The sequence below is a fragment of the Aspergillus melleus genome, assembly GCF_016097325.1.
Source record: "Aspergillus melleus strain CBS 546.65 chromosome Unknown contig2, whole genome shotgun sequence".
Classification (NCBI taxonomy): Eukaryota; Fungi; Ascomycota; class Eurotiomycetes; order Eurotiales; family Aspergillaceae; genus Aspergillus; species Aspergillus melleus.
The window spans coordinates 1234565-1260170 of NW_025763371.1; the positions used below are offsets into that span (position 1 = coordinate 1234565).

Here is a 25606-nt window from a genome sequence, read left to right on the forward strand (position 1 = left end):
AGGGATTTTTGTTCTGCTAGCTATCGGGCTAACCTAGGCGATTAGGCGATGCTACCTTTTGAAGAGGCTGTCATGGACTAGTTACACTAGTCCCTAGCGAGACCTACCCCAAAACGGCTACAAACGATGCTGTGAGACAAAAAGAACTGGTTCGCGCATATTTTCGCGCGGATGGGCGTTTGAAACACGAAGTCACACGTTATGGATTGTGCGATGACAGCAAGGCCAAAGAAATGCCTTTGAGAGACAATCGACAGCATCATCTGCTTCTATTTAATGTGTTCTAATGGTCCTTTGGTCTAAAGCATCGGTAGTCCTATATACAGTTGGAATCCATCTTTTATGTCAAATGATCACCTCTTCATTTTCACCTTCTATAGATTTTCCCATGCCTACAAAGAACCTCGACAATACGAAATCCGTCATGGCGGCCTCCGATTACTTAAAAAGATTGCACAAAGCTCAAGATACCTTTAATTCGGTATAAAAGCACTCTCGGGTCAACATAATTTTATACGTTTCCATGACGCTCATCTAAATTTGTTATAAGATCCCGGTCTATTCCTGCGAGATAGAACATTGACGCGACGTGGTAGCCATTCGCCTTCAATGTAAGACGATAAAGAGTCCCCGTCCATATATGAGCTATGGAAAGAGGTACATCAAGGGTTAAAAGGCCAGAAGCCTATACTTGAGGGTTCTCTTCAACGGGAAAAAATGATACACGCTCTCCTTAACAACCTGACGGAAAGAGTAGGCGTCCTTGAGGACTCCAATAAAGAGTTAGCTCAGACGATTAAAAAGATGTCTAAAGATATGGGTATCAATAAGGGATAGAGCTAAGGTAGATCTCATCATACAGACAGTTTTCTTCGCGAAACAGGCTGTTTTTACAAAAAGATATTATTGCTGTTGAGACAGATCTAGCAGCACACAGCTCTAATAATGTAAACGTAAAATTATCATTGTGTAGAGTCATCAGAAGTGTCATTGAATTATTTTTGAAATGGAAGCGACGATGATATATACTAAGGGCTAGAAAGAAAGATGGACCTGATAAAAAGAAGCAGAATTCAGCTAATCGGCAGCTCTAGTTATCTTATTTTTTCGGTGAATTTCTTCGCCCCTTCACGCCAGCGGTCACATTAATAGGTATGTTCTGAGAAGATTTAGACAAGAGTCGGAAACCTTGTTCATATCGTTTTTTAAATTCGGAGGTGGTTTCGCTTAATATTTCGTCATTAGGAGTGTACGGCGGGCTGTCTTGTGAAGAAGGGCGCAGAGTATTTCTTAGGTTGATACTTGTAAAATCTCTTGATAATTGTTGGAGAGAAACATCGCTAAGATGGCCTTCAATCTGTCTCGATCTCCAATTGATTCCTTGATTTTTACTGTGGATAATTGTGTCGTTTGTCGAAATCATGAATTGTACGGCGTCACCGGTGGCATAATTATCAATCTTGCTGATATTCTTCTTTAAGTGATCGTCTGCCCTGGAGCAGATATCCATGCACTGACGGGCTGTCTTCCACTCTTCTCGCAGCCTAGCAAGGTCGGCAAGTTCCTCGTCGGATAACATATTCACTCGTGATTTTGCCAATAATTTGTCCATGAGATCCTTCATGTGTCCTTCAAGCTTCGCAGCAGTGAGAGTCAATCTCTTTTTACAGTCCTATAAACTCTCGCTCGTGACTCTTTCGGGCAAGGAATGGAAATCGAGCGGTCCGGGAGCACTGTTACCGGATTCACTTGTGGCCTGGATTTGGCTAATATGGTTGGACAACTGGGTACAGATTTGCAGGCATTTTTCCGTGCTTAGTCGTTCCTCTTCGATTAGACGTAGCTCAGATGCATCTGAGTTGGGTCCTGCAACAGTCTTCCGAAATATATGCTCAAGCTTTCCATCGATGGTTTCAAGATGAGCCTCAAGATCTGCTTTGACTGTTACGATAAGATCTTCGTAATCCTTGAGACTTTCGGCCGTGACAGATGACTTGCGACTGACAAAGTTAATCAGCTGGATAAGAGAGGGCATTTTAGATGCTGCAATTCACGACCCGAGACTATATGCACAATATATAGTCAACAACTAACCATCCGCCTCGGTAGTACCTAGCATCCAAATACCGACATCAACATCCGAACGGCAGACCACAACCCGGCCAAGAATGCGGACAAGAGGCCGATTCCCCTCGCATCCTTCTCGGATAGGCCGCCATCTGGTGGAAGTGTCGCAGTGTCGCAGAAGACCAGTATCGCACTAGACCCCACGTAGCAGGTCGACCCATCGTGAAGATCAAAGGATGCCCCACGCTGTCGATTTCTACGCGGGGCTCCGCGTCCTGCTCCTGTCCCTGCCGCCAGCAGGTCTAATCATGATTTCCATTTCAGCGCTCCTGTGCTGGCTGACCCTGGCCCTGCCCGTGCTAGCCACCCGGCCTTGCTATAACCTTGACGGCACTCAGGCCAAAAGCCGATGTTCCTTGCCGCCAGGATGAGACCTCGAATTGCTGCAACACAAACGATGCCTGCATGTCCAACGGCCTTTGCGATCTGCAAGGGAAACGTGGCTTGAGGCTCCCCCGCGTGGAACCCTCTACCGGCACACCCCCCGTTCAGGTTCATGTTCAGGTTACGTCAGCATTCACCGTCCCAGCCGCCCCTGAGGCAGCTATGCGGCAGGTGTCCTAACTAAACTGGCCCTCTCAGGCTTATGTACATCGCTTCTGTCTTGCTTATTTGTGCTTCCGTCTACGATTAGGGACTCAAAGCTCCGCTAGCGTTCTATGTTAACGCTCCTAAATTGGCCCAGGAGCTTGGTCGCCAGCATGAATGTAGCGGCTCCCGCCGCCCGTTTCCCGTCCGTGAGGACGGCCTTCAGATCGCACGACCATATCTCCTCTCGCCTCCAGGCCTGTCGTTCCTCCCGGAACATCGGACACGCGAAGAGGATGTCCGCTATCGATATCCGGGATTCTCCGGCTGTAGAGGAAATGTCGCAGTCCGATATGTCCGGTTCGCATCTGGGTGACTACTGTTGAGAGGGGCTTGGTCAGACTGGCGTGGAGTTCCTCCGTTTTCTTGGTGGGTGTGTTCACGATCCGGAATAGTGCTCGGTTCCGGGTGTCCGCTTGCCACTGTCGCTCCTATTATCCATGTGCTTGCTGTTATAGCTTTCGCTTTAATACCGAGAGTGGCTGTTTGAGGTCGGCCAGACGGGAAGCCGTCATGTCAGTGTCGGTTTTCCTCGTCCGTCCTCGGGTATCCGTTACCTGTCTCCATCCCGTGGCCTCCTTGGCAGCCTGGTCCGCGAGTTCGTTGCCCTCGATCCCTTGGTGCGCGGGGATCCAGTGGATAGCAACGTGGATCTCTCTTTTCTGGAGTTCTCACATGTCTTGATAATCATCTGGAGGATCTGTTATCCTGTACGGTGGGGGCCGGTGATGGCCTTGATGGCTGCCTGGCTGTCAGAAAAGATGATTACATTGGTGCTGTCGTATTATTGTGCGAGCTGCATCGCCATTTAAATTCTCACGAGCTCTACTGTGAAGACCGTGGCCTCCGTTTTCCAGCCTAGAAATATTTGTTTAGTTTGTCTTTACTCATGCTAGACCACAGCCGAGCCTATTCTATCATTAATGGCGCTCCCGTCTGTGTAAAAGACGAGTCCGGGTGTTGCGTTAGAGGATATGGTCATGGGCCCTACGGGCAACTTCTGCGTCTTCCCGGATGTGCGTTTCTGGTGGCGCCCACCAGGTCGGCGTGAGGTAGGGTCGTCGGCCTTCCAACTAATGGAGGATCTCTGTTCCTAACAGTCCCTCGCATCGATGTTTGTGTCGTTCTAACGGTCCCCATCGGCTGGGAAGGTCCTTCTAATAGTTACGGTACCCCGTCCAGAGGCCCTCGTCTCAAATTTATTCGAGGGTGTTGTGGAAGGGTATCGTTCGGATTCGGAGATATATCTCGGTGATGATTCTCTCGAGATATAGTCGGAGCGGTAGGAGATATGCCTCGATATCTAGTGCTGATCCGGACACATTACGGAACGCTCCCGTGATAATCCGGGCCGCCTTTTTCTGAATAGTCTCGAGTTTTCGGATAGCCTTTATTCGATATCCGTCTCCTGCTGCGGCCGGTGCGAACCAGACCGACGCTACATACGTGATCTACGGAAGAATGATGGCTTGGTAGATCTGGCGGAGCCCTTGATAACTGGTTCCCCATATTAAGCCGCCTAGGCTGTTGAGTGCCGCCAGCGACTTTGTGGTCTTGGCTTCGATGTGATCCATGTGGCTGTTCCAGTTAAGCCGACTGTCCAGGATGAGCCCAAGGACTCTACACTTTGCGACCGGAGTCACCTCCTTACCGTCTAGACAGATCGACATGTTTAGGTTCATATCTCTCATGGTTTTATCCGCCAGGTAAATGAGGCTGAACTTGGCGGGGTTGAATTAAGACGCGTGTTTCATTTCCCACTCTCTACATCTTTCATAGATGATTTCGAGATTCTTGCAATTTTCTTCCGCAGATGTGCTCCAGGTAATAATGTTCACGTTGTCGACCCAGCCAACCGCCTCGGTGTGACGTGTCGGGCAGCAGTATGTGTCAATTAAGTCCGCGTTAAAGAACAGGTACAGTATCAGCGACATCGGGGATCCTTAAAAGATGCCGGTTTCAACGTTCATAAGTTCGGACGTCGCTTCAGGGAGTCGGATCGTGGTTTGCCGGTCACGGAGGAAACTTGTCACCCAGCGGACTACTCGAGGGTCGACTCTTCGTTTCCGGAGGTTATATGCGAGCCAGAGATAAAAGACATTCTTAAAGGCCCCTGATACGTCGAGTGAGAGAATAAAGACAATCTTCTTTTCTGCCTGGCCTTTGTGTTGCACGTTTATTTTCTCCAGCAGCCAGTGTAGCGCGTGATTCGTGGAGATACCTTTTCTTCCGCCAAGATAGTTTATGGGCAGCAGGGCATACCTCTCCACTAGCTCCGATAGCCGGCGGGCGACTACCTTTTCTAAAATCTTCCCGAGTGTGCTGAGCAGCGCGACCGGCTGGTAGGACTTCACCTGGATGTAGTCCTCCTTGCCGGGTTTACAGAGAGCCACCGTTTCTGCGACCCGAAAGTGCTGTGGGCAATATCCCAAGTCGATACATGCGTTGAAGAGGGGGGTAAGTATCGGCATAAGGACTTCTCCCAGGAGCTTTAGGGCGAGGTTAGATATGCCATCCAGACCGGGGGCTTTCCGTGTGGCCACCGTCCTAATGGTGGCCCGTACTTCTTACTATATGAACAGCGGCCATTCGACCGGAGTGGGGTAGTCGTATTCCTGCAAGTCAGAGAGGTCCGCGTCTTTGGTTTATGGGAAGAAGCTGTCTTTAAGCAGCCGTATCTTATCTTCTAGTTCTGGTCTCAGCCGTCCTTGCCCATCTCGTAACGGAGGGATAAATAATTGGCGCTGCTCTCGATTTTTTACCCATTTAACTAGTTTCCAGAGTCCCTGGGGTGACCGGGTGGCCTCCTGGACTCGTTCTCGGTGGTTCCTTCGCAGCAGTTGTGGCTCGCTCGGGTGCCGATTACGTTAACTAAGACGATCATCGCCTTGCTCGGCAGCGAAATTGCGGTATTGCGTATTCTGCAATATTGCAATATGAAGCTATAGAATAGCGGTCAAAATAAGCGATTCTATCATTATAAATAGACCTCTTAGCTAGCCAGAAAGGAGGTCTTCAACACCTTCAATCCGCTCGTTTGATATAGCCAATTCAATTACTTCATTCGACCGTTTTAGTGATCCAATCCATCCGGATCCTTAGTCATTCTGCTTGCCAAGCCTTCGCCCTTCCACAGATTTTCTTTCAGCTTGGCTGTGTCTACCCCGCCATAGATATTACCGCATAGCCCTACCCCCTTTTCCTTTTTCAAATCCCACCCGGAACAATACTGTAAAAAGCATTCCTTTGTCTGTGAGGCACATTATGTGTAAAAATTGGTCATGGGCTGGCGCGGGAAACTAGCAGCCGTAGTCTACACTGTACGTTTCCCACGTTCTTTGTCTCCTCTAACAGGATCCTGGATCAATAATATTAGTTTTCCAAATCTATCGGCCCTAGCGCAGTTCAATTGGCTGGAAACAGGTGAAGCGGAAGCGAATTCAGCCATGTCTGGACTAGTCCGGAACGATCAATCCATTAACGGACGCGTTAGACTTTGTGGTCTGGAAGGGTTTCCTTGTGGCCGCGGGAGTTGACTAAGCCGGCATTTCATCGCCTTGCTCAGCCGAAATAATCGACCAGTCAATTATTCAACATAATTGCTTCTTCCTGTTGAGTTGATTGATCATCATTTTGAAGCTCCAGGGATTGCATAAATACGAGCTATATCGCATAGTTAGAATATCAAGACCTTCAATCGAATCCGTGGAGATCACGTAATTCAGTGCTTTAGTCATCTCTGCCAAGCCTCCAAACTGCCATATTCCTTTATCTGTTTGGTGCCCGCAGGAGGCATTGAGCCACAACCCTTGACAGGGAGAAAGGTGACGGACCGAACCAATCGCGTCTGGGCTTGGCGACCCACTCAGCGCCACTCCATGAGACCGTTCATTGGCGTCGCTGATCTGAGGCTTTGAATGACTCGAGTACCTAGTCGAGCTGGCGTTTAGTCGCTCTCTAGGGGGCTAATTTAAAACCTCACTCCCCTCAACCCTTCTCCAGTAGACGTCCCATTCTCCATGTTTCATTGGCAACTGTACCTTTTTGAAGATGGACTCCTGTCCTGACTCCTGTCTTCAAGAAGTCTCAGATGTCGGTTGCAATTCGATCCTGGCGGATTGCGGTAAAACGCTCCGCGCTCAATTTTCTCCTACGCAGCAAAGGCTGGAGTTAACACTCGAGCTATCGCAGTCACTTGTAGCTGTTATCGAGGGCGATAATAGCCTTGCGCGACATTTTGGTGTTCCTCTGGCTAGTGACTCTATGGCAGGAAAGATTGACCAATTATTTGGCCAACTTCAACTTATAAAAGACGATGAAAGGGAAATTGACAATGGTATTTGCTGGCTCGATATTATCCTCGCTCCTTCATATAAGCCAGTGCGTCGGGAAGATGGCTATTATTACTTACGGCTTGATGGACGCAGTGGATTGATTCGAGTGTCGGAAGCAGATTACAACTTTATCGAGTCTGGCCTTCCCCAAAAGCTCATTAATCCATGCTCATATCCAAGCTATCTACAATCCGAGGCAGAGACGACGCGGCTAGTCGAGCGGTTGTTATTAAGTTCAAACGAACTTGCCTCACAGAGTGAGTATCCTCTTCAATCATCGGTTGCTATACCTCATGCTTTTAGCTTTACATATCAATTTGGATGTAGTCATCGACATGAACAACGAATGCCACGCAAAAATGGGCCAAAGGCTTAGGGCTCTTACACAACTTCCCGGTAACTACTCTGCAAACACTCGGCAGATCCACGATAAATCGAATCATGTAGACCTGCAGTTTACTGAGCCTCCAGAACCGGCGACACCAAAAGGAGTCCGAAAACGCAAGCGTAGGTCAGCGTTTCCGAAAACCTTAGTTATGAAAACAACCTGATATTTTTCGTTAGCGCCTTCTATTATGCCTCCATGGGAGCCGGAGGAACTGGATCGTTTACCCCGGTGGTTCCAGGATAACAGGCATCTAACGAAGGAACAAGTCGAGGCTAAATTCGAAAAGGACTTTGGTATATCTCGAACTTTTGGTGCGATCACGACCGCACAATATCGGGCAAGAAATGGGCATGGAGCGCGTCATGTAGGTTTGAAACGGAAACTCCACTCCGATGATTCCCTATCACCATCAACGGCCATTGAATCCGCCCATGTTACAATACCCGACCGCATCGAGCCATTCTTATCGGCGTCCGATTCAGGTCCCAGACCTTCCGTTTCCTTTTTGGCTCCTGTCAGAAGCCTCGGCAATCTGGGAACATCGAACAGTGGAACCACTGAGGAGCAGTCTACCGAATCGTCCCACGAAACCACACACTTCGAAACAGTAACTACTGGAGACACGGCAGAAGGGCCCTTGCGAGAAGTATTCTCCTCGCTTAACACTTCAAGAGCCGAAGTAGAATATTTCGGTCCAACTGCTAGCGCTGTCCTCAACCCCAAGCAGACCACAAAGGACGGCAGACGATCAGGACGCGACCAGTCGACCCAACCGTGTCCTGATCATACTCAAGAGGGGAGTAAGCCTGACGTAGACTTCCAGGGCACGTATGAGACAGATAGTGTTGCAAGCACTCAGCCGGCAGATCCACACTATCAGCTCAACTCAGGTGGTTTAAATGCAGGTGCCGGATCATCGGATGCAGCGAGTTCGATTCAAAATGGCTTTGAGGTAACCGGAGCTCGACCCCACTGCAGAAGAATCCTATCGAAGTGTCATGACCATCCAGGCCAAATGGCTTTATTACCCGTTCATCACGAACAAGAACCATCGCCGGCATCTATTTCTTCAGCCCAAGCCACTACCCCGGTGAGCCGTTCTTGGAATGTCAGCGTGTCTCTGCAACCTTTCCTCCTACCTGATGATGAGCAGACGCTCCAGGATTTTTATATGGGAATGGGCGCAGAGAACGCGTGCGGCGATAGACTGTGGAGAATAGTAAAGCAGTTGGCTAATAGCCAGTCACACAGATCTGGACATCAGCAATTGGGTCTCCGGCGCGCCGCCGAACTGTTTCAACTCGCAATCGGTATCGCTTCACCGCAGGCTCTGATAATGCTCAAAGAATGCCTGCGCGAGTTAAGGTCGCAATCTCCACCACCAGAGAGTTACGCAGAGACGGCCGGTGGGGTCTTTCGTGCGCTACAGGTCTTTTCCAAGGAAGGCCACGTCTCCAAGGTAGGACTGAGATTGGCCCAGTGGAGGTTGTATCGGATGAAAAAATATTCGGAATCCATTTCGGAGGACATCGTCCGTTCCATTCCGCCCGGAAAAGCAGTGCCTACGTCTGCAGAGATCCAGGGTGTTCTTGCAGCACATAAAAAAGGAGTCTACTGGGATAATCTGGTGGAGGCCGCTGGTCACCAAAGCCCGAATATCCTATGCCTCATTCCTCCTCTTGTTATCGGCCCCCCTCCCTGGAGGCGCAAATTCGGTGCTACCGCGTATCGAGACATGCCCATCGCTGAGAAAGCAATTTTAGGGGAGCTCCTGTGGAGCTTAAAGCGCCAAATGTTTTTATGCATGGATAGGAACCTACCAAGTGTTTTACTCCGCATGAGACCCCCCGGGGGTCTTTACCCGCTTGAGGAAACAAGCAATGAATCCCTTCTGCAGAATGGTTCGTTGCTGTCGTTTGACCCGAATATGTTGAGGGAAACTGGTAGCGCTTAGATCACCCGATTGGAGCGTTTTCCTGCTGAAACCATCTGAGAACAAGTCTTTTTGGGTGCAAAACACCTGCCTGTTAAGAGCTAGGACTTTCCGTCGATAACGAGTAGATCTAGTAGGTTTGGCGGTGCGTCACTGGGCTTTAGTGATTCAGGGGAAGAAAGAAAGGACCGTCAAAATGTGTAGGTATTCGGATGTATTTAAAAGAAGCTCATTGCACTTGATTTCATTCTTATTGTACAAGTGAACCCAACAGTATCCACCCATATCTGCATTCCAGCGGCTGCTCAGATAAATACAAGGGAGGCTCCAATAACGTATGAAATGTGAAACGCTGTGTTCGAACGGAAGATTATATTAACTGCAACCACTCGCTTGCATTCTTTCGGTTTGAGTCCTCGACATCGCTGATTCTTGTTGGTGAGCCAACAAATGTACTTTGTACTGTTTCTGACTCTACTAGACTGGAAATACGGGCGGCTAAGCCTGCTATCTTGAGCGCGAGAAGGACGAGACACAATGGAGCTTAAAAGACACAGAGAGTTTAGAAATATCCTCCTGCAGTAAGATTGCTTTCTCCACTGATGTTATTCAGATTACAAGAATCACTTCAGTTTCATACACCATGTCGCCGTTGGGCAGTTGCTTTTAAGCCACACAACCAACTACGGCCCTGCGAGGTCCTTGGCCCCAATTGGCAACATAATAATGGAATTCTGGGAAATCCGGGCGCCTACAAAATTCCTTAGCCTTATCCGTAGCACAAACCAGAAGGCACCGTCTTACCATCCATCAATCGCGTCTCTGATACCTGCGGGCTCCCACTAGAATAGCGCGCTTTCCACAATGGTACCAATGCGAAGCTTATCAAAATGTCAGTAATTGAGTAACTAAATAAGGTTACAATACTTACCAACGCAGCTACGCCTTCCACCATCCAGCCTGTTAGAGCAATCGGACCTGTACAAGGAATCGACAGGTTGCCGTATTCTCTGCCGGCATCCTGATAAATTCTGTACGAGGTATCGCACGGTGTGTTCGGAATCGTATTATTTCCCGAGAATCCATCTTCTGTTTGTGTGTCGATTGGGGCGTGAAAGAATGCCGGTTGGGTCTTTTGCGGTTGGGCGGCGCTACTATCATTAATGACGATAGGATTCAGAAAGCCATCAGGCGCAGTGTTAGCCATTGACGATTCCCCAAAAGGCAACTTGCAATTGGGGACATAGAATACGTAGGGGAAGGCACGGTAAATATTTATAATCTAACGTCACCCTTTGCTATCAGGTGAGGCTCAGCCGCCGGAATATTATATACTATATTCACTAGTGACGGTAGAAACGAGAGTCCCTCAATGGGGTCATGAATGAGGACTCCCATCATTTGAAATGTTTCTAAATATCATAAATTCAAGAACGAGGGGAACCGCCACATGCCAGCCTATCTGGAGTCTTTACTATCTGAACCTTGATAAACCGCAAAGTTCCGATGCTTTGGAGCCACAACATATGACTACGAGCTCATCGCTTAATCAATCTTCGGGTATGAAAACCGCTGTGTTTCATATTAAAGCATTCCAGGTTCAGGCAATTTGCTCTCAAGCTAACCGGGCAGCTTCCTGTTCTATTCGATGGTATTCCGGTACTACAGTGATTAACCATAAGTATCCGTTGAATTCATTGCGAACCACTCTACAGTTTGTGCCAATTAAGAATGCTGTGCGCCCCATCAGTGAACAAGCTTCTCCTCATTAATGACTTTGATATTTCCTTGCAAACTTCTATCATACGAGAATGCTGCTTAATGAAATTCCAAATAGCGTACCACCAGGTCCGACGACTTGAGACTTTGGCTGTTATTTGACCTAATAGAAGTTGCCTTGACAGTCTATATATTCGATCTTCAATGGTGTATCAATATTCATGCTCTTGCAGAACGTGGAATATTTCTGTCGATACTCAACGGCAAGCTTCTGGTACTCCTCGGCATCATACGTAATAAGTGCCGACGGGTGGAGTGGTGAACCATCTTCAAAATCCAGTGCCATGAGCACAATAGTTCGGAGAGCGGGGAACATTGACAGAATTGGCGAAGTGGATTGATTTTGATCCCAAAAGATTTCCCATTCCGTATCTTCGACAAGGAGAGCCTGGACGCTATCAAGCATTGGGCCGTATGATGCACCTAGTTCCTCTAGGCGTTCGTAATCACTTGTCATATCGCTACTGAGCCATAAAAGATCTCGCTGCAGGTTCATGTAGAAAGAGGTCTCGGGAAAGCTTGGATGTTGAATAGGTATGTAGTGTTTGAGTGTGTGCATACGGGACTCGTGACATATCCGCAGGGCGATAGGAGGAGGACAATCTTCAATGGTGGAACTGCATTCCACGATTCTCGAAGTAAAGTCTATCTCCAGAACTGTATGAAGGCCACCAAGCGGGCGCAGAATTGTCGGTTCACCGTATTCATCGTCTCCTCGATCGTCGAAGACAGACGTCGCTTCAATGACTCGCGGTTCGGGCCATGTATATTCCCAGATCATCAAGCGCAGTTCTGTTGGAAGGGCGATGAGGGAAGCCCTTCGAGTTATTGAAGACATTTCAACAGCATGTCCCTCTGTTTGGGCCATCTCTACCTCACTCTCCCGCCTTGACGGGTCGCTATATTTCCTTGGGCGCTTCCATGGAACGATCCCGTTGTGGTTAACTATGATAGATTTAGCCAATTGCAGATCGTTCGATCGTCTTGGAAGGGTCGAACCATGGAATAGTGTCATTCTAACTGCGGGATGAAAGTCTTATTGGATTATACTGGGGGAACCTCCTAGATTTTAACATTTACAGAATGCGGCTTAACTTGTCCTGTTGAGCCTTAAGTTATATAAACTAAACAAGCATCTTATCCAGACACACTCGAGTATCCGCATCACAATCCTGTTGCTGGATTGCCACGAGATGGACGAATTGTATTTTCTCTTTATGAGAGCCAAGGAGGCCGGACCCTGCGGTTAGTGCATCTAAGGAGTGGTCTTCGCCCGAACAGTCTAGATTTTAGGTGCCAAGAGCGAAGGCTGCATACTCTATTCCGAATATTGTACCGTTTTGATGCAGCCAAACGACCATCTTCGCGCAAGGAATTGACTTCACCGGAACGTATGTCTCAAGAACACACCAGCGCTGATCTTTATTTATGCCATTACATAGTTAAGTTTATTTATAACAAAATAGTACTAGTTATTTCTAGAAAACCCCAACCCTCAAAACTGACCGTGTATTTAAATGCACCTACATCAGCTTCAAATATGTGCACAGAACGAAGTAACACAGCTATTAGAATCTTACCTGGTTCAGGAACATTGGGTGTCGATGATCTTGTTTTCAAGCTAATAAGCGACACATAATTCGGTCACATCTGTGAGACTCGCACTAATGTACGCCACCATAAATTTCAACAAAGAAATCGTGCTGATAGTTTCCTAGTTAGAGCCACGAACCCTGAAAGAGAAGTTAAATATTATTGGCCCTATGCACTCTCAGAAGCGGAGCACCGGCCTTCTCGCTATAAACCTGGTTCCTGATGGCTATATCTGGTAAAAGGTGCGGGCCCAGGTTGCCTAGCGCCAACGCGAAATTCACGAGAAAGGCACACTTGCCTCAGATCGGCTTGACCGCCGCAAAGAGAACTCATTTATCGTGGTAGCAAACGAGCTATCTGTCGAACAGCTTATGCAGCACTGTGACTGAGTATACTCAACCTACCGTTGAAAACTATTCTATTCACTGCTAAAGATCAAGACCCTTGGGACCCGCACTCACTTCTCGTTTCCCTCTTGATCTAGGCAGGTCAGCGGACGTGACAGCACATACGCTCATACGCTCATACACCAGCCTCCAGGTTGAAGGCCGTCCAGCGGTCTCCCCTGCGACGATACAAGCGTCACATTCATGATACTAAAATAAGACCATCCACCGAAAAACCGAAATCCCCTAAGTGTAAACTTTCTGCCACGGATGGAAGGGGGATTTGATCTATTTCTCTCGCAGCTTATGCTTGTTTCATTACCATATATTACGCAATACTGCACTACAATTGTCTCAAGGGGAGGACGTGGCGTGCCCAAGCTCCTTTTCACGTAGGTTGAAGCAAAATATGTGTATAAATTATCATTCGCCGGTGTGTTGGGAGCTACAAACAACCTACACCTCGACCCAATGCCTGGAGACCAAAATTACATTTCGTGGACTTTAGTATTGATTCCAATTTATTTCCAAATACCCAATAAAGTCGGTATCGAGTGCCGAGCAATATAACCACCCAGATAGCCTCGCCTGCCCAACATTCATATACCGTCCTGGAAACAAAGAGATGGATCGTAATCCCTGCTAGTGACAAAAGTGAGGGGCCGGACCAATCCTGTCCAGGTTTGGCAACCCAGGGCGCTGCGCCATGAGATTTCTCATCGGTTAAGCTGATCTGAGACTTTCAATAACTCTATTCCATGGTCGTGCTGGCGTTTAGTGGCTGATTCTGGAGGACTAATTTAAATCCCAACCTTCCTCCAGCCGACTTCCCACTCTCCACGTTCCGCTGGAAACCGCACCTGTTTGAAGATCTTGTTTAAAATGAATCCCTGTCAAGAAAAGGTCTCAGACGTCGATTGCAGTTCGGCTTTGACAAATTGCGGGAAAGCGCTCCACAGTCAATTTTCTTCTACACAGCAAAGGCTGGAGTTAACACTCGAGCTGTCGCGGTCACTGGCAGCTGTTATCGACGGCGATAATAGCGTTGCGCGTCATTTTAGGATTCCTCTAGCGAGTGACTCTATGACAGGGAAGATTGACCAATTATTTGGCCAACTTCAACTTATGAAAGACGATGAAGGGGAAGTCGACAATAGTATTTGCTGGCTCGATGTGATTCTCGCTCCTTCGTATAAGTCAACGCGTCGGGAAGATGGCTATTATTACTTACGACTTGATGGACGCAGAGTATTAGTTCGGATGTCGGAAGCAAACCACAACTTTATCGAGTCTGGCCTTCCCCAAAAGCTCATTAATCCACGCTTATATCCAAGCGATGTACAGTCTGAGGCAGAGACGATGCGGTCAGTTCAGGGGTTCTTACTGAATTTGAACAATCTTGCCTTACAGAGTAAGTGTCCGCTTCAAATCATCAGCTGTTCTTGCCATTTCTCTGCCCCCATGCTTTACCTTACGTATTAACATGGGCAAAGTCATCGAGTTGAACAACAAATGCCGGACAAAAATAGGCGAAAGGCTTGAGAGTCTCAAGCAACTTAGTGCCGGCTACCCTCAAAACAATCGGACCCAGGATCAATCGAATCATGTAGGCCTGCAGAATACTACTGAGGCCCCTGAACCGGCGACACCAAAAGGAGCTAGGAAACGCAAGCGTGAGTCAGGACTTCTGAAAACCTTAGTTATGAAAACAACCTGATATTTTTCGTTAGCGTCTTCCATTATGCATCCGTGGGAGCCGGAGGAACTGGATCGTTTACCTCGGTGATTTCGGGACCACAAGCATCTAACGAGGAATGAGGTCGAGGCGAGATTCCAGCAGGACTTTGGTAGATTCCGAACCTTTGGTGCGATCGTAACCGCAAATTATCGGGCACGAAATGGGTATGGAACCCGTTGTGGAGGTTCGAAGCGGAAACTGCCCCCCGGTGACTCCTTACCACCATCAACGGCCATTAAATCCGCTCCTGTTGCCATACCCGGCCGCATCGATCCATTCTCACTGGCGTCCGATTCTGAACTCAGATCTTCCGTTCCATTTCTGGCTCCTCTCAGAGGCGTCAGCAGTCCGAGAACATCAACGGATGGAACCACCGAGAAGGAATGTACAGAGTCCCACCGAACCGCACACGTAGCAGGAGTAACTCCTCGAGACATGGAAGAAAGGCCTTTATGGAACAATTGCCCTTCTCTCAGCGCTTCAAGGGCCGAGGTAGATTTCGATCCAACGGATAGCGGGGTCCTGAACCCCGAGCCGATCACAAGCCACGAAATATCGTCAGGAAGAGACCAACAGTCGATCCAACACTGCGCTACCGATACTCGAGAGGGAAACAAATCCGACCGACTCCAGGGCGTGTGTGGAGCAGACAGCGTTATACCCGCTCCACCGGCAAATTCACACTGTCAGATCAACTCAGGTGGTTTAAATGCCCCCGCAGTAGCTCCCGAGAGCGCGGGTGCCGGATCATCAGCAAGTGGTTGTCGAGTCGATAACACCTACTACTAATATGCATTGTTTGCCTCGCGGCGTGAATGCAGCGAGTTCGACTCAAAATGATTGTGGAGCTCGCGACGATCCAGCGTCTTTATTACCTGCTCACAAGGAACAAGAAGCATCGCCGACGTCTTCTTCAGCGAAAACCACTGCTCGGGTCAAACATTCTCAGAATCCTAGAGCTCCATCTCAGGGAACAGGAGCTGGAGCGAGTTGTGTTACTTGTCGTCGCAGAACCACAGTATGCGACGGACGGTCTCCGAGATGTATGTCCCTTTTTCCTTTTTAAATTTGACGCAACTCGCCGAATGGCATTATGGGCGTAATCCTAGTGCTGATACTTCTGTTAAGGCGATAGTTGCTTTAGAAAGCTACCGTACAAGGGTCATAATTCGCAGAAACCCACAAGACCAAACGATTCATCTACTCCACAGCTGCCGGGAAACCAGTCTCCACAAGATGACACTCCCCATCATTACGGCCCGGTTGATTCCATCGAGCACGCTGTGGAAGGGAACAGCTCTGTCGGTTATCATGGACTCTCCGGCCAGCAACACAGCGTGCGTGCTGCCAACGAAGGCACTCCCTGGATGCCATCAAATGGAAGTTTGGTCAGCCCCGGTCCTCCAGCCTTCGTATCTGGACAAGATACGCCAGACGGTCGAGGAGTTTTAGCAGCGGTCAATAGATTGCCGCTCCCGAGCAACCCTGACACCGGTCTTCAGGTGATACCACCAATTGATCAGATTCTCAAGAGACGGTTTGTGCGTTCAAACCTGCCAGCATTCCCGGGTCGGAGCCAGCAGCACTAACTGGTCACTACTGTCAGTCCTTCGTGGCAATCGGTTTTTGATAGCATGGAATTTACACCTGATTGGAAGCTCTCTACCCTAAACATCTGCTATTAGTTTTCAGATCGGCACCTGGTTGGGGACCGTATCGCTCTTACAGCCACTTGTATTTTGTCCCTCTTTTAGGGCATGGCTTCACGCAAGTCAGAATCTTGACAAATGCCAGCGAATTTCCATTGCTGTGTGCTGATAGGTCACAGCGGGTTGGCGATAGACATTGGCAATCAACATAATGCTTTCGGAGTTTTTCTTTACTTTTGTTCCGGTACATGGCAATTCAAAGACGGTCTGGCGTGTCTTCTTATACCAATCGCCTATATTATGGTCTTCGGGCCGAAGGTCAAACAGGTAGTGGGCACCTAGATTGTCTTGTAGCGTTTGTGGTTGGTGATGTATGTTCTAAGCTGAGCTTCAAAACACAATGTGATGCTGTGGTATTCCGACCTGACACTTCTGTGAACCCTTCAAGGCCTCGGAAATTGGGTACCTTAATCGCCCGGGCAGACCATTAAGCTGAACGGCATTTTCTCCCTCATTGACCGGGGATGCACCAAACGGATCAGGTATTGTGAAGCATTCACTTTACAAAAATGGTCAAAGATTTTTGTACCCGCCAGTGAATTATTTTTAACGATTCCTCCATCTGATTCCTACACGATAGGGCACACGGCCGACTCTCTTCCTTCAAACAGTGCGGTGGCAAATCCCGAAAGACCGCGGAGCAAAGATGTTTCAGAGCACACCTACATCTATATGGGTGCTACTGTAGCAGGAATGCTGCGGAATGGTGCGAAGAGTTGTGGGGTGGCTACGTCTAAGAAGAACGGCGACCAACGTTTTCTTCCCAAAGCAAGGAGTAACCCTTTCCCCAGAAGTGCTCTAGGTGCAGAGGTAGCCTAATGGCGTACGTCGGTTTGCGGATTTCGTCCAATCCCAGAGCAAGATCTACTGTTAATTCATTAACGTAAGATATACAACAAATACAAAACCCTATCATATCGTCCACTCGCGAGCTGAATCCCCGAACAATTACTAGTTATTAGGGTATGATGTGACCTTGGACAGTCATCAGAAGTTGGAAAAATATCGAGCGTTTATGGACGAAAAAGATCAACGCAATCCGAGGACTAAACCCATGTATCGACCCCCTTTGGGGGCGAAACGGGCCGATTCCGCAACCTATTTTACGTTGGCCGGAGAGCCTCAGCCACCTCACACTAACAGATCCCTACGATCATCCAGACCTAACGGTAGTTAGGATCTAGTTAGCCAACTCCCAAATTCGTCTCTTCTCAGTCTACCTCCCACCAATTCCGCCATATGCATCCGAAGGTACGTATGCAAAAGCAGCTCTAACAGCCGTCCACAATACAATAACCAGTATTCTCCAGAGTCAGTGAAGATCAACAAGCACTATATAATCGGAACTTTTGGCAATCACGTGCGATTACGGTTTGTTAAAGAAGCAAGTGAGCTGATTTACTTCCAATCCCACGCCTTACACCGCTGTCTACCTTGAGGGACGTGGCAGACCTACGGGACCGACTTCGTTAGAAGCTATCTCTAGTCTCTACTATAATGGTCACAGATTAAAGCACCGCACACTCCAAATGAAACATAAAGACCCAGCGCAAAGCCATGTTCCAGCAAGAAAAGCCTTTGACCGGTCCGACCGGAACCGGATTGGCAATGAGGTGCTCGAACGGATGAGCTTAGGGAAAGAAGTGTGAACAAGGTCAGCGCTACATAAGGCAGTTGCAAGACTTACTGAGGCAACGGCAATGCCGGTCGAGAAATATACCCTCGGCCTGCAGCCAGCGTCATACTCCGAAACACTGACTCAGTCCATAACCTGAAAACAACACGTAGAGGTCAACCATCGGTGCCGAAAATGGCAACAAATATGTGCGGAACACGGACGCAAGCGATCCTGCTCTATTTCTTCCTTCAGAGAGATCTGCATAACGTAAAAGACGCACTAGAGATACTTAGATCTTTAACCGAGCCAGGGAAGGAAAACCCTGGAAGGCAGCAATGTATGACACCACGAGATACTTAAATCATATCCCAATCTAGAAGTCACTTGCTATAGAACTAACCAGCATAAAGGCGTAGACCTTTTAAATGGCTTTCCTTAAACAAACGAACCATGGAGAACTCGCCTAGCCGGATTCACTACTCTCGTAGCGATCTAGTACTCAGTTAGAGATTTAGTCATCTATTCAAGTAGTAGAATAATGTATAGTACCGGATGAAGGCGTCCTATCGATATTAATATAGAAATATCTGGAATACCTCGAATGCCTTAGGACTAGCATCTTCACTAATTCCATTAAGCTTGCATACCACATAAAACAATGGCGAAGCACAAAATCATGGCACTGCGGAAAAATAAAACAACCCTGAAAAAACCAGTCTCCTGGAGCAACATTTTAGGGGCGTGATTGAGCGTACTCCCCAAGCCTACCGTGGCTCGAGACTCCGGCTGCCTCAATACCTGATCCCAATTAATCCACACTTTGGCTAACGGCACGTTAGCCAAGTATGATGTTCATTAACACTTCGCCGCCAGTATTACGAAGCTCATGTCCACCTCTCTCCATGAGATATACTTTTTACTTGCCGGTGCTATAATTTATATAAGACCAGCCGAGCCACCCTTCGGCCAAATTCTATCTCTGAAATTCCTGGAGCGGCCATTTGAGACAAACCGCACAAGAGACTGTCATGGCTCAAAACAAGAAAAGTACTGGAAAACCGAGGACGGGGGATAATCAGTCTAACCGCCAAGGGTCCCAGTATCGAGTTGGTAAACAGTCCAAGTCAGCAGCAACAACAACAACAACAGATATTGCCGGGAAAACCATCGAGACTTTATTACGGTGCGATGGTTTAGACTACGAACGCATCTTAGGGGTTTCAAGAACAGCGAGTGAGAGAGAAAAGAAGACTGCACTGGATTCTTTGGCCAAAATACTTTATCCAGCGCGGCATGGTCCACAAGAACAAGTCTTTAAAGCAGAAGAGGCATATGAAAGTAAGAGCTTGTGCACAAGTGTAGCCATCTGATACTGACAGGTGCCGAAGAGGTTTGGACAGCTTTCTTCGAACTCAAGAATCTAGAGACATCTATGCCCGGATACGAGCCCGGCGAAGTCATGGATATAGATGAGTTGTATTACCGCGGCGATGAAAACGATGAGTCGGCGTTATCTGAGGATGACCAGAAGAAAGTACATATACAAGGTGTATTGCGTCAGATTGAAACCCGCCTTGGCGATAGTACGATGCGAGAAGCATTGAAGGGTATAATGAAACATTATCAAGATGCGTTCGACAAGGTCAAAGAATTTTTGGCTGATCCGGAAAACGAGGAGGTATTTCAACAATTATTGGCGTATCAAATGAAAATCCAGCGTCAGAAGAAAGCTTTCAATCTCAATGTCGAATATCTACGCGATGTAGTCAGATGCATTATTGCCTGCCACGAAAGGTTACTTGAAAACCCACAAGACATGCTCGAAAAGTGCAGATATACAGAAGCTTTGGTTACCTTTGAATGTTAGAGACGGTACGACGGATGGTCAAGGGATTGGAATCTTCGAGAGTCTGACGAGGCGGTCTTTGTGGCCTTCGGTGCAATGGCCGATCCTTACATCCATGTCTTAAAGAGTGATCCCAAAAACAAAGAAGCCAAAGCCAAAGTGCGAGACCTGGACGTCCGGCTTCAAACCTGGTTCAATTCAAACCAGCAAATGGGATCATGGGACGAGCTCATCGGTTTCTACAATCAATTGGCTTCCATCATGCCGGATAGTCAAGCTGATCACGAGCTCCACCTCCAGCTAGAGGACTTCCTTGAGACAAATCACTACCCTCTCTCTTGGGCAATGAGAGCTCCATTTGCAAGGAGAAGCAGAAAGGCTAGCTCGGAACCTGGGACAGATGCAGTGATTGGTGAAGCCCCACCCACAGGAGCCGCGGACACTATAGCTGTGACTGCAGGGCCTGGGACAAAAGCCGGTGCAGCGGGTTATAAAGTCCCAACCACAAGAGCCGGAGAGATTATATGTGGCTACAAACACATAATTCGCCACTTTGGCGATAAAGCAAAAAGGGAAAATGAATTTGGACGGCAGCTAATGGATGAGGAATGGGACGCGTTCGCCAGCCACGCATACGTATTTGCAATTCTATCGGATAGTGGAGCTCTGATCGGCGAGCTAAGATCTGTTAGTCAGATAGGGTATACGGTGAGGGATGAATATCTAAATTGGGACGGCAAAAAGGAGTTGAGAAAGGCTGGAAAGAACGACAGGGTCCGGTGGCAGAGGTTAGAGGCCGTCTTTGTGCGTCCACGCGGCAAGAATGACGAAGGGCATGGGGGGAAGAAACAGCGTGCCCCATAGATTTGGGTGATGCCATTACTGGCGGATCAGTTGAAAGACGGGAGTTTGGTCAAGATTGACAAGCCGCTGCTCACACGAATCGAATATCGTAAACTTCGGAACGGTAAGGACGCGGATCATGATATTGTGGAGTTCTTCGAGGAGAATGGCCAAGAACCCCTCAACGAAGTGAGGGGGAGCAGCGGTAATACTAGGACCGACTTCGAGCGACCGATGGTCCGAATGCCCAAGCAAATATCGAATATCAGAGAAGCTACGGAACCTCTTAGTCAGTCCGAAGTCGTCAACGTGCTCTACGTACATGAGAAACAGATGAAGGAGATGAAGGGACAGATGGAGAAGATGGAGAAGGCAGTGAATTGGGCCAAGAAGTTCCAGACCGCTTGATACAGCGGATGGTGAACCAAGGAGATCGCATCTTTGAGGGTCGCTTGTTCTGAGGTGCACTATACTTTGGACCCTGCCGAAGGCGAGAGGACAGAAGGGGCGGTTAGCGAGCCGGGGAATATCAATTCCCGAATTCGCCAATATTACCTGGCCCACTGGGCGTCATTAACTATCGGGGGTTTCTATGTGGTTGGGGGTTGAAGCAGGGACGCCGCCTCGGAGAAAGGTGGATCGAAAACTTCCGTTCCAGGAAGCAAGACACGCTTCCAATGTATTCAGGTGACCCAGGCAAAAACCTATCGTTCGGCCAATGTGGCGCCTTGACTGCCCACCTCTCTCCAAATGGGATGGGTAGGCTACTCACAGCGGCCCATGACATTGAGCCTGTCCTTAATACGAGCCTGTCTCCGATACATTGGAATGCGAATAGGAAGTCGAGAGGGGAAACCTGCGAGGCATGTGGGAGTCCTAAGGATCCTGCAGTGGCTGGATCCCTGATTGAGAGCATTTCGGCTGTATTATAGACTATTTGTGACTGCGGTAGTGTTATACCTACAATAAGAGATTTAGTCGCCAGATATTTGAAGGTGGATCCTAGTACAGTGCTCCCAATCCTCTATTCCCTTGCTATCGCCGCCAGCAAACAGTAAAGGCAGGCGCATTAGAAGTATTGAACATGGAAAGGGTCCAATCGACCTGTTGCCATACGAGGGACATATATTCTGTGAAGCTCCATGACAGGCAATCCACCCGTGAGTCCATTCGCCAGCTAACAATCACAACCTACCGTCGCCTAATAGACTTGCTCACGAAGCGGACATGGTGGCGGTCGTGGTTGAACCTGTCAGGGAAACACCAAAGCCAACAGTGGGGATATGTATACGGGTTTGGCAGGAGAATAAACAACCAATGTATTCTCTTGTAAAAGTATACAGTCGTTTTGCATGGAACGTTTAGGGATTTGTGTTGGGATGAGATTAGTAATGTTGGATTCAGCGGGTTCAGGGTGTTCGTGCGAAGAGATTAGAGCAGCCGATTGGGGAATTCCCGAGGATTTAAAGTAGCCTCGGTCGTAAATCCCTATGCGGGCAGTCCAAGTCTTGATGAAATCCGCAGAGAGTATGGTGTTCTCTGACAGGTTCAACGGCCAAGCCCATCCTCGAATGTTTCGAGTTGGTTCTTTTGATGCCTCTCTTCCGCGGACACTTTCAGAATGCCTTCATCGTCATTATGACGAGTTATGTCGCTTCCTCCTTTTTAACAACAGACTGTGGTGAAAGTTCAATGACAAGCCCGTATGTGTGACACATCGAAGGAGGTCCGACATTACAATAACGGCGTTTTCCTTCGACGATTTGATATTTAACGAAGAGCACTAAATACGAATGTGGGGCCATAGAAACGGTGGTGCATGTACCGATAGACTGTCCAAGATTGCGGGCCCTGAGATAGAACCCACGCAAGGACATAGGGGACGGAATCAATGACGCTACGGTCATGCTCAGGCGCCTCGGAAGAATCTGCACAAAAGCCAGTCTTCCGGCTATGCTGTTTTTTACAGAAGCATACGATAGGCTTTGAAGTCGCGTGACAAGGGGGCTGCCAGGAAGGGAATCGCGGCGCGGAGGCCACATCAGGCTACATGTCCGGTTAGGAAAGATAGTTAGCGGTAGTAGCTCCCCGTATATCGCCAACAGTCAAGGGGTCAAGTGTATGAACCCATCCAACCATCATTAATGCCAATTCTGAGCGTCCAAGTATATATGCTTATTACATTCTATGAGTCCTGAATTCCCTCGCCATTATTTCCATCTGTCACATCGGCATGCATGGAGTGTACGAAATCAACTGGGCAAAGGCAACAAGAAACAAAGCAAGTTCCCACTCTTGTAGCTTTCGCAACTCCTATATTTCAATTGTTAAACAGGCCTCTATCCATTGTACCTGTCGGACATTCTCGCGCAAACGGGAGTAATCTGCAAAGTTGAATAAATACAACATGATCAGTCTGGAGTGGTATTTTCAAGAGCCTTTAGGAGTAGACCGGGGAGGTAGATTTCCTTCTCCCAAGAGGTTCCGATGATAACAAATGACCACGGATCTACCGCTTTAACCGCTGGGTACAGACTGAAGTCCTCATCCGGACCAGGTGCTGCGTGCACGCTCGCAAAATCGTGCCAAGATGATTCCTCCAGAGTCTTTCTCGAATCTGAGAGACAGATTTTATCAATAGTTATCTCTTTTGTGCAAGCGCCCGCCTTGACCCGATCTAGGTGCTATATCTCGCGTACGTAGACCTCGATGCTCTCGGTCTGTCGAGCTCTTTTAAGTTCCTCAAACAATTTGTCTGGGTTGTCCTCTGATGACATGATAAATTCAACCACAGGCAGTTGGCGACAATGATACTAGATGCCGTCGTCCTCGGCAGCATACCCTTGCGTCACCTTATCTATATATGGTTCACATCCGTTCGTAAGGAGCTTCTTGTCGTTCAGAGCAAGTAATCCCGGTATCATTGCTCTTGTTTCATTCAAATCGCCGATACAGTAGGGCGAATTGTGGGTTTCGCCTCGAAGAAATCGCTTATTCAGTTCTAGTATGTTACCGAAGCAAGATGTCTTCCATCAGACCTTTAGTTTTTCGCCGTGGACCACTGGATAACTAGGTGACTCTTTCCGGTCATCGTCAGACATTTGGCAAGAAGGGCTAGTCTGAGACAATAGGGGATATGTAAGTCTTGTGTAATAATCGGAACGTGGAAGTCAGCTGCGGAGATTAATGTCTCATAAACTAGATACAGTATGCCAATCAATAGGGAATTTATCATACTTTTCGTAGGAGTTAAGGGTGTAGTCATAGGCCCTCCCTCTGCCAGATATTCTAAGCGCATTTATATCCTCAACTCATGCAGGTATATACGCGTGGTTCTAGCTGCGTAGAAGCATACGTACTGTAGATCGATGGAGAACGCTCGATTTATTTTTTTGGTCTCCTTAGGTACGCAGTTAACGATCCTTGGCCGGTAGAATCTCCGATATGTACGTTGGGTGAACTAAGGGATTATGTGCGACTACTGACTGGATCCTCCCCACTGAATGATGATATATATAGAAGGGACTATATAGTACGTCGAAGCACCAAATCCCAAGCCTGCTTGGGACATCGTGGCTGCTAGGCAAAAGGACAGAAGGCGAAGCGCCTTTTCTTTCTGTACAAGCGATCCGGAAGTGGCATCGATATCTATTACTGTCTTTCTTTTCCACTCTTGTAAAGGTTAGGCAAGCACTAAGATATACAGACCAATAGTGCCAAGAAAGGACTAACCATATGAGGACGGAATCTCACTAAGACATGCTAATGCAGACAGAGAAAAATGGACGCTAGAAGTGATTCCAGCCCACATTACAGATGAATCCGCCTTGTCCCAAGCCTCTTTTACGGTTTTAGAGCCGCCAAATAACTTGTTTTACAAAGTCCAGCTCGTTCCATTGGAGAGTTGTCGGGCGCACATAGCTGCGTATACACACGTGGACGTTTCAGCCGCTGGGCAGGGGCCGCTCGTGTGTATTTCACAAGAACGGATCTAGAGTTTCTAGACGGGACGATAGACTGCTATGACATTTGCTCGAACCTCAGGACAATGGCCTATTGGTCGGTCAATAGAGTCACAGAGTGTTTACACACTTGTGTATACACACGGTGTCAACACCCGTGTGTATCTCACAAGAATGGATCTAGACTGCGCGATAGACCGCTATGACGTTTACTCGAATCTCAGGACGATAGCCTATTGGCCGGTCAATAGAGTCACACGGTGTGTTTACACACGGTGTCAAAATCCGTGTGTATCTCACAAGAATGGATCTAGACTGCGCGATGGACCACTATGACGTCCATCCCCAAGATTTGAGCGATTTTCCGTCATGGAGTGAGTTAATGCCGCAATGGCAATATCCGCTCAGTATGTTAATATTTTCCGCATTCACAGTAGAAGGCCGCGTAGTTGATATGAATTCTCTCATTGAGTAAGCATAGACGACTGCAATGCACTCACTACTTTACACTGATGTGAACTACTGTCGTCCGGGGGCGGGCAGGAAGCGCACATTGATCACTTAATCTTTTCGTCGTTCGATCCGCACGGTCTATAGGACATTAGTGTTCTGCGAGGCATCTTGTACCCAACCCTACCTTATCTACGTTGGAGTATCTCTCTTAGCATATTGTGCCTTTAACGGAGTCACCAAGGTCGGTCTTGAAGCTCGCTTATAATATAAGCGCGTTCCGGCGGCCGCACGGACTGGATCGCTAGCTTA

At 48.1% G+C, this 25606-nt stretch overlaps 4 protein-coding genes across 4 annotated transcripts; 3 read left to right on the forward strand and 1 right to left on the reverse strand.

The window, feature by feature from the left end:
- Positions 1-1672: 1672 nt before the first annotated feature.
- Positions 1673-2035, reverse strand: LDX57_003282 (uncharacterized protein; the record flags this gene model as incomplete). The annotated part of the gene is made up of 1 exon (XM_046084926.1): positions 1673-2035. One exon carries the CDS (start codon positions 2033-2035, stop codon positions 1673-1675), a length of 363 nt encoding a protein of 120 aa, XP_045940889.1.
- A 793-nt stretch (positions 2036-2828) lies between these two features.
- On the forward strand, positions 2829-3041 carry LDX57_003283 (uncharacterized protein; the record flags this gene model as incomplete). The annotated part of the gene is made up of 1 exon (XM_046084927.1): positions 2829-3041. One exon carries the CDS (start codon positions 2829-2831, stop codon positions 3039-3041), a length of 213 nt encoding a protein of 70 aa, XP_045940890.1.
- Positions 3042-15702: 12661 nt separating this feature from the next.
- On the forward strand, positions 15703-16455 carry LDX57_003284 (uncharacterized protein; the record flags this gene model as incomplete). The annotated part of the gene is made up of 2 exons (XM_046084928.1): positions 15703-15909; positions 16015-16455. The coding sequence occupies 2 exons, from the start codon at positions 15703-15705 to the stop codon at positions 16453-16455; spliced, it is 648 nt and encodes a 215-aa protein (XP_045940891.1).
- Positions 16456-19625: 3170 nt separating this feature from the next.
- Positions 19626-21290, forward strand: LDX57_003285 (uncharacterized protein; the record flags this gene model as incomplete). Its single annotated transcript, XM_046084929.1, has 3 exons — positions 19626-19871; positions 20061-20726; positions 20934-21290. 3 exons carry the CDS (start codon positions 19626-19628, stop codon positions 21288-21290), a joined length of 1269 nt encoding a protein of 422 aa, XP_045940892.1.
- Positions 21291-25606: the final 4316 nt, after the last annotated feature.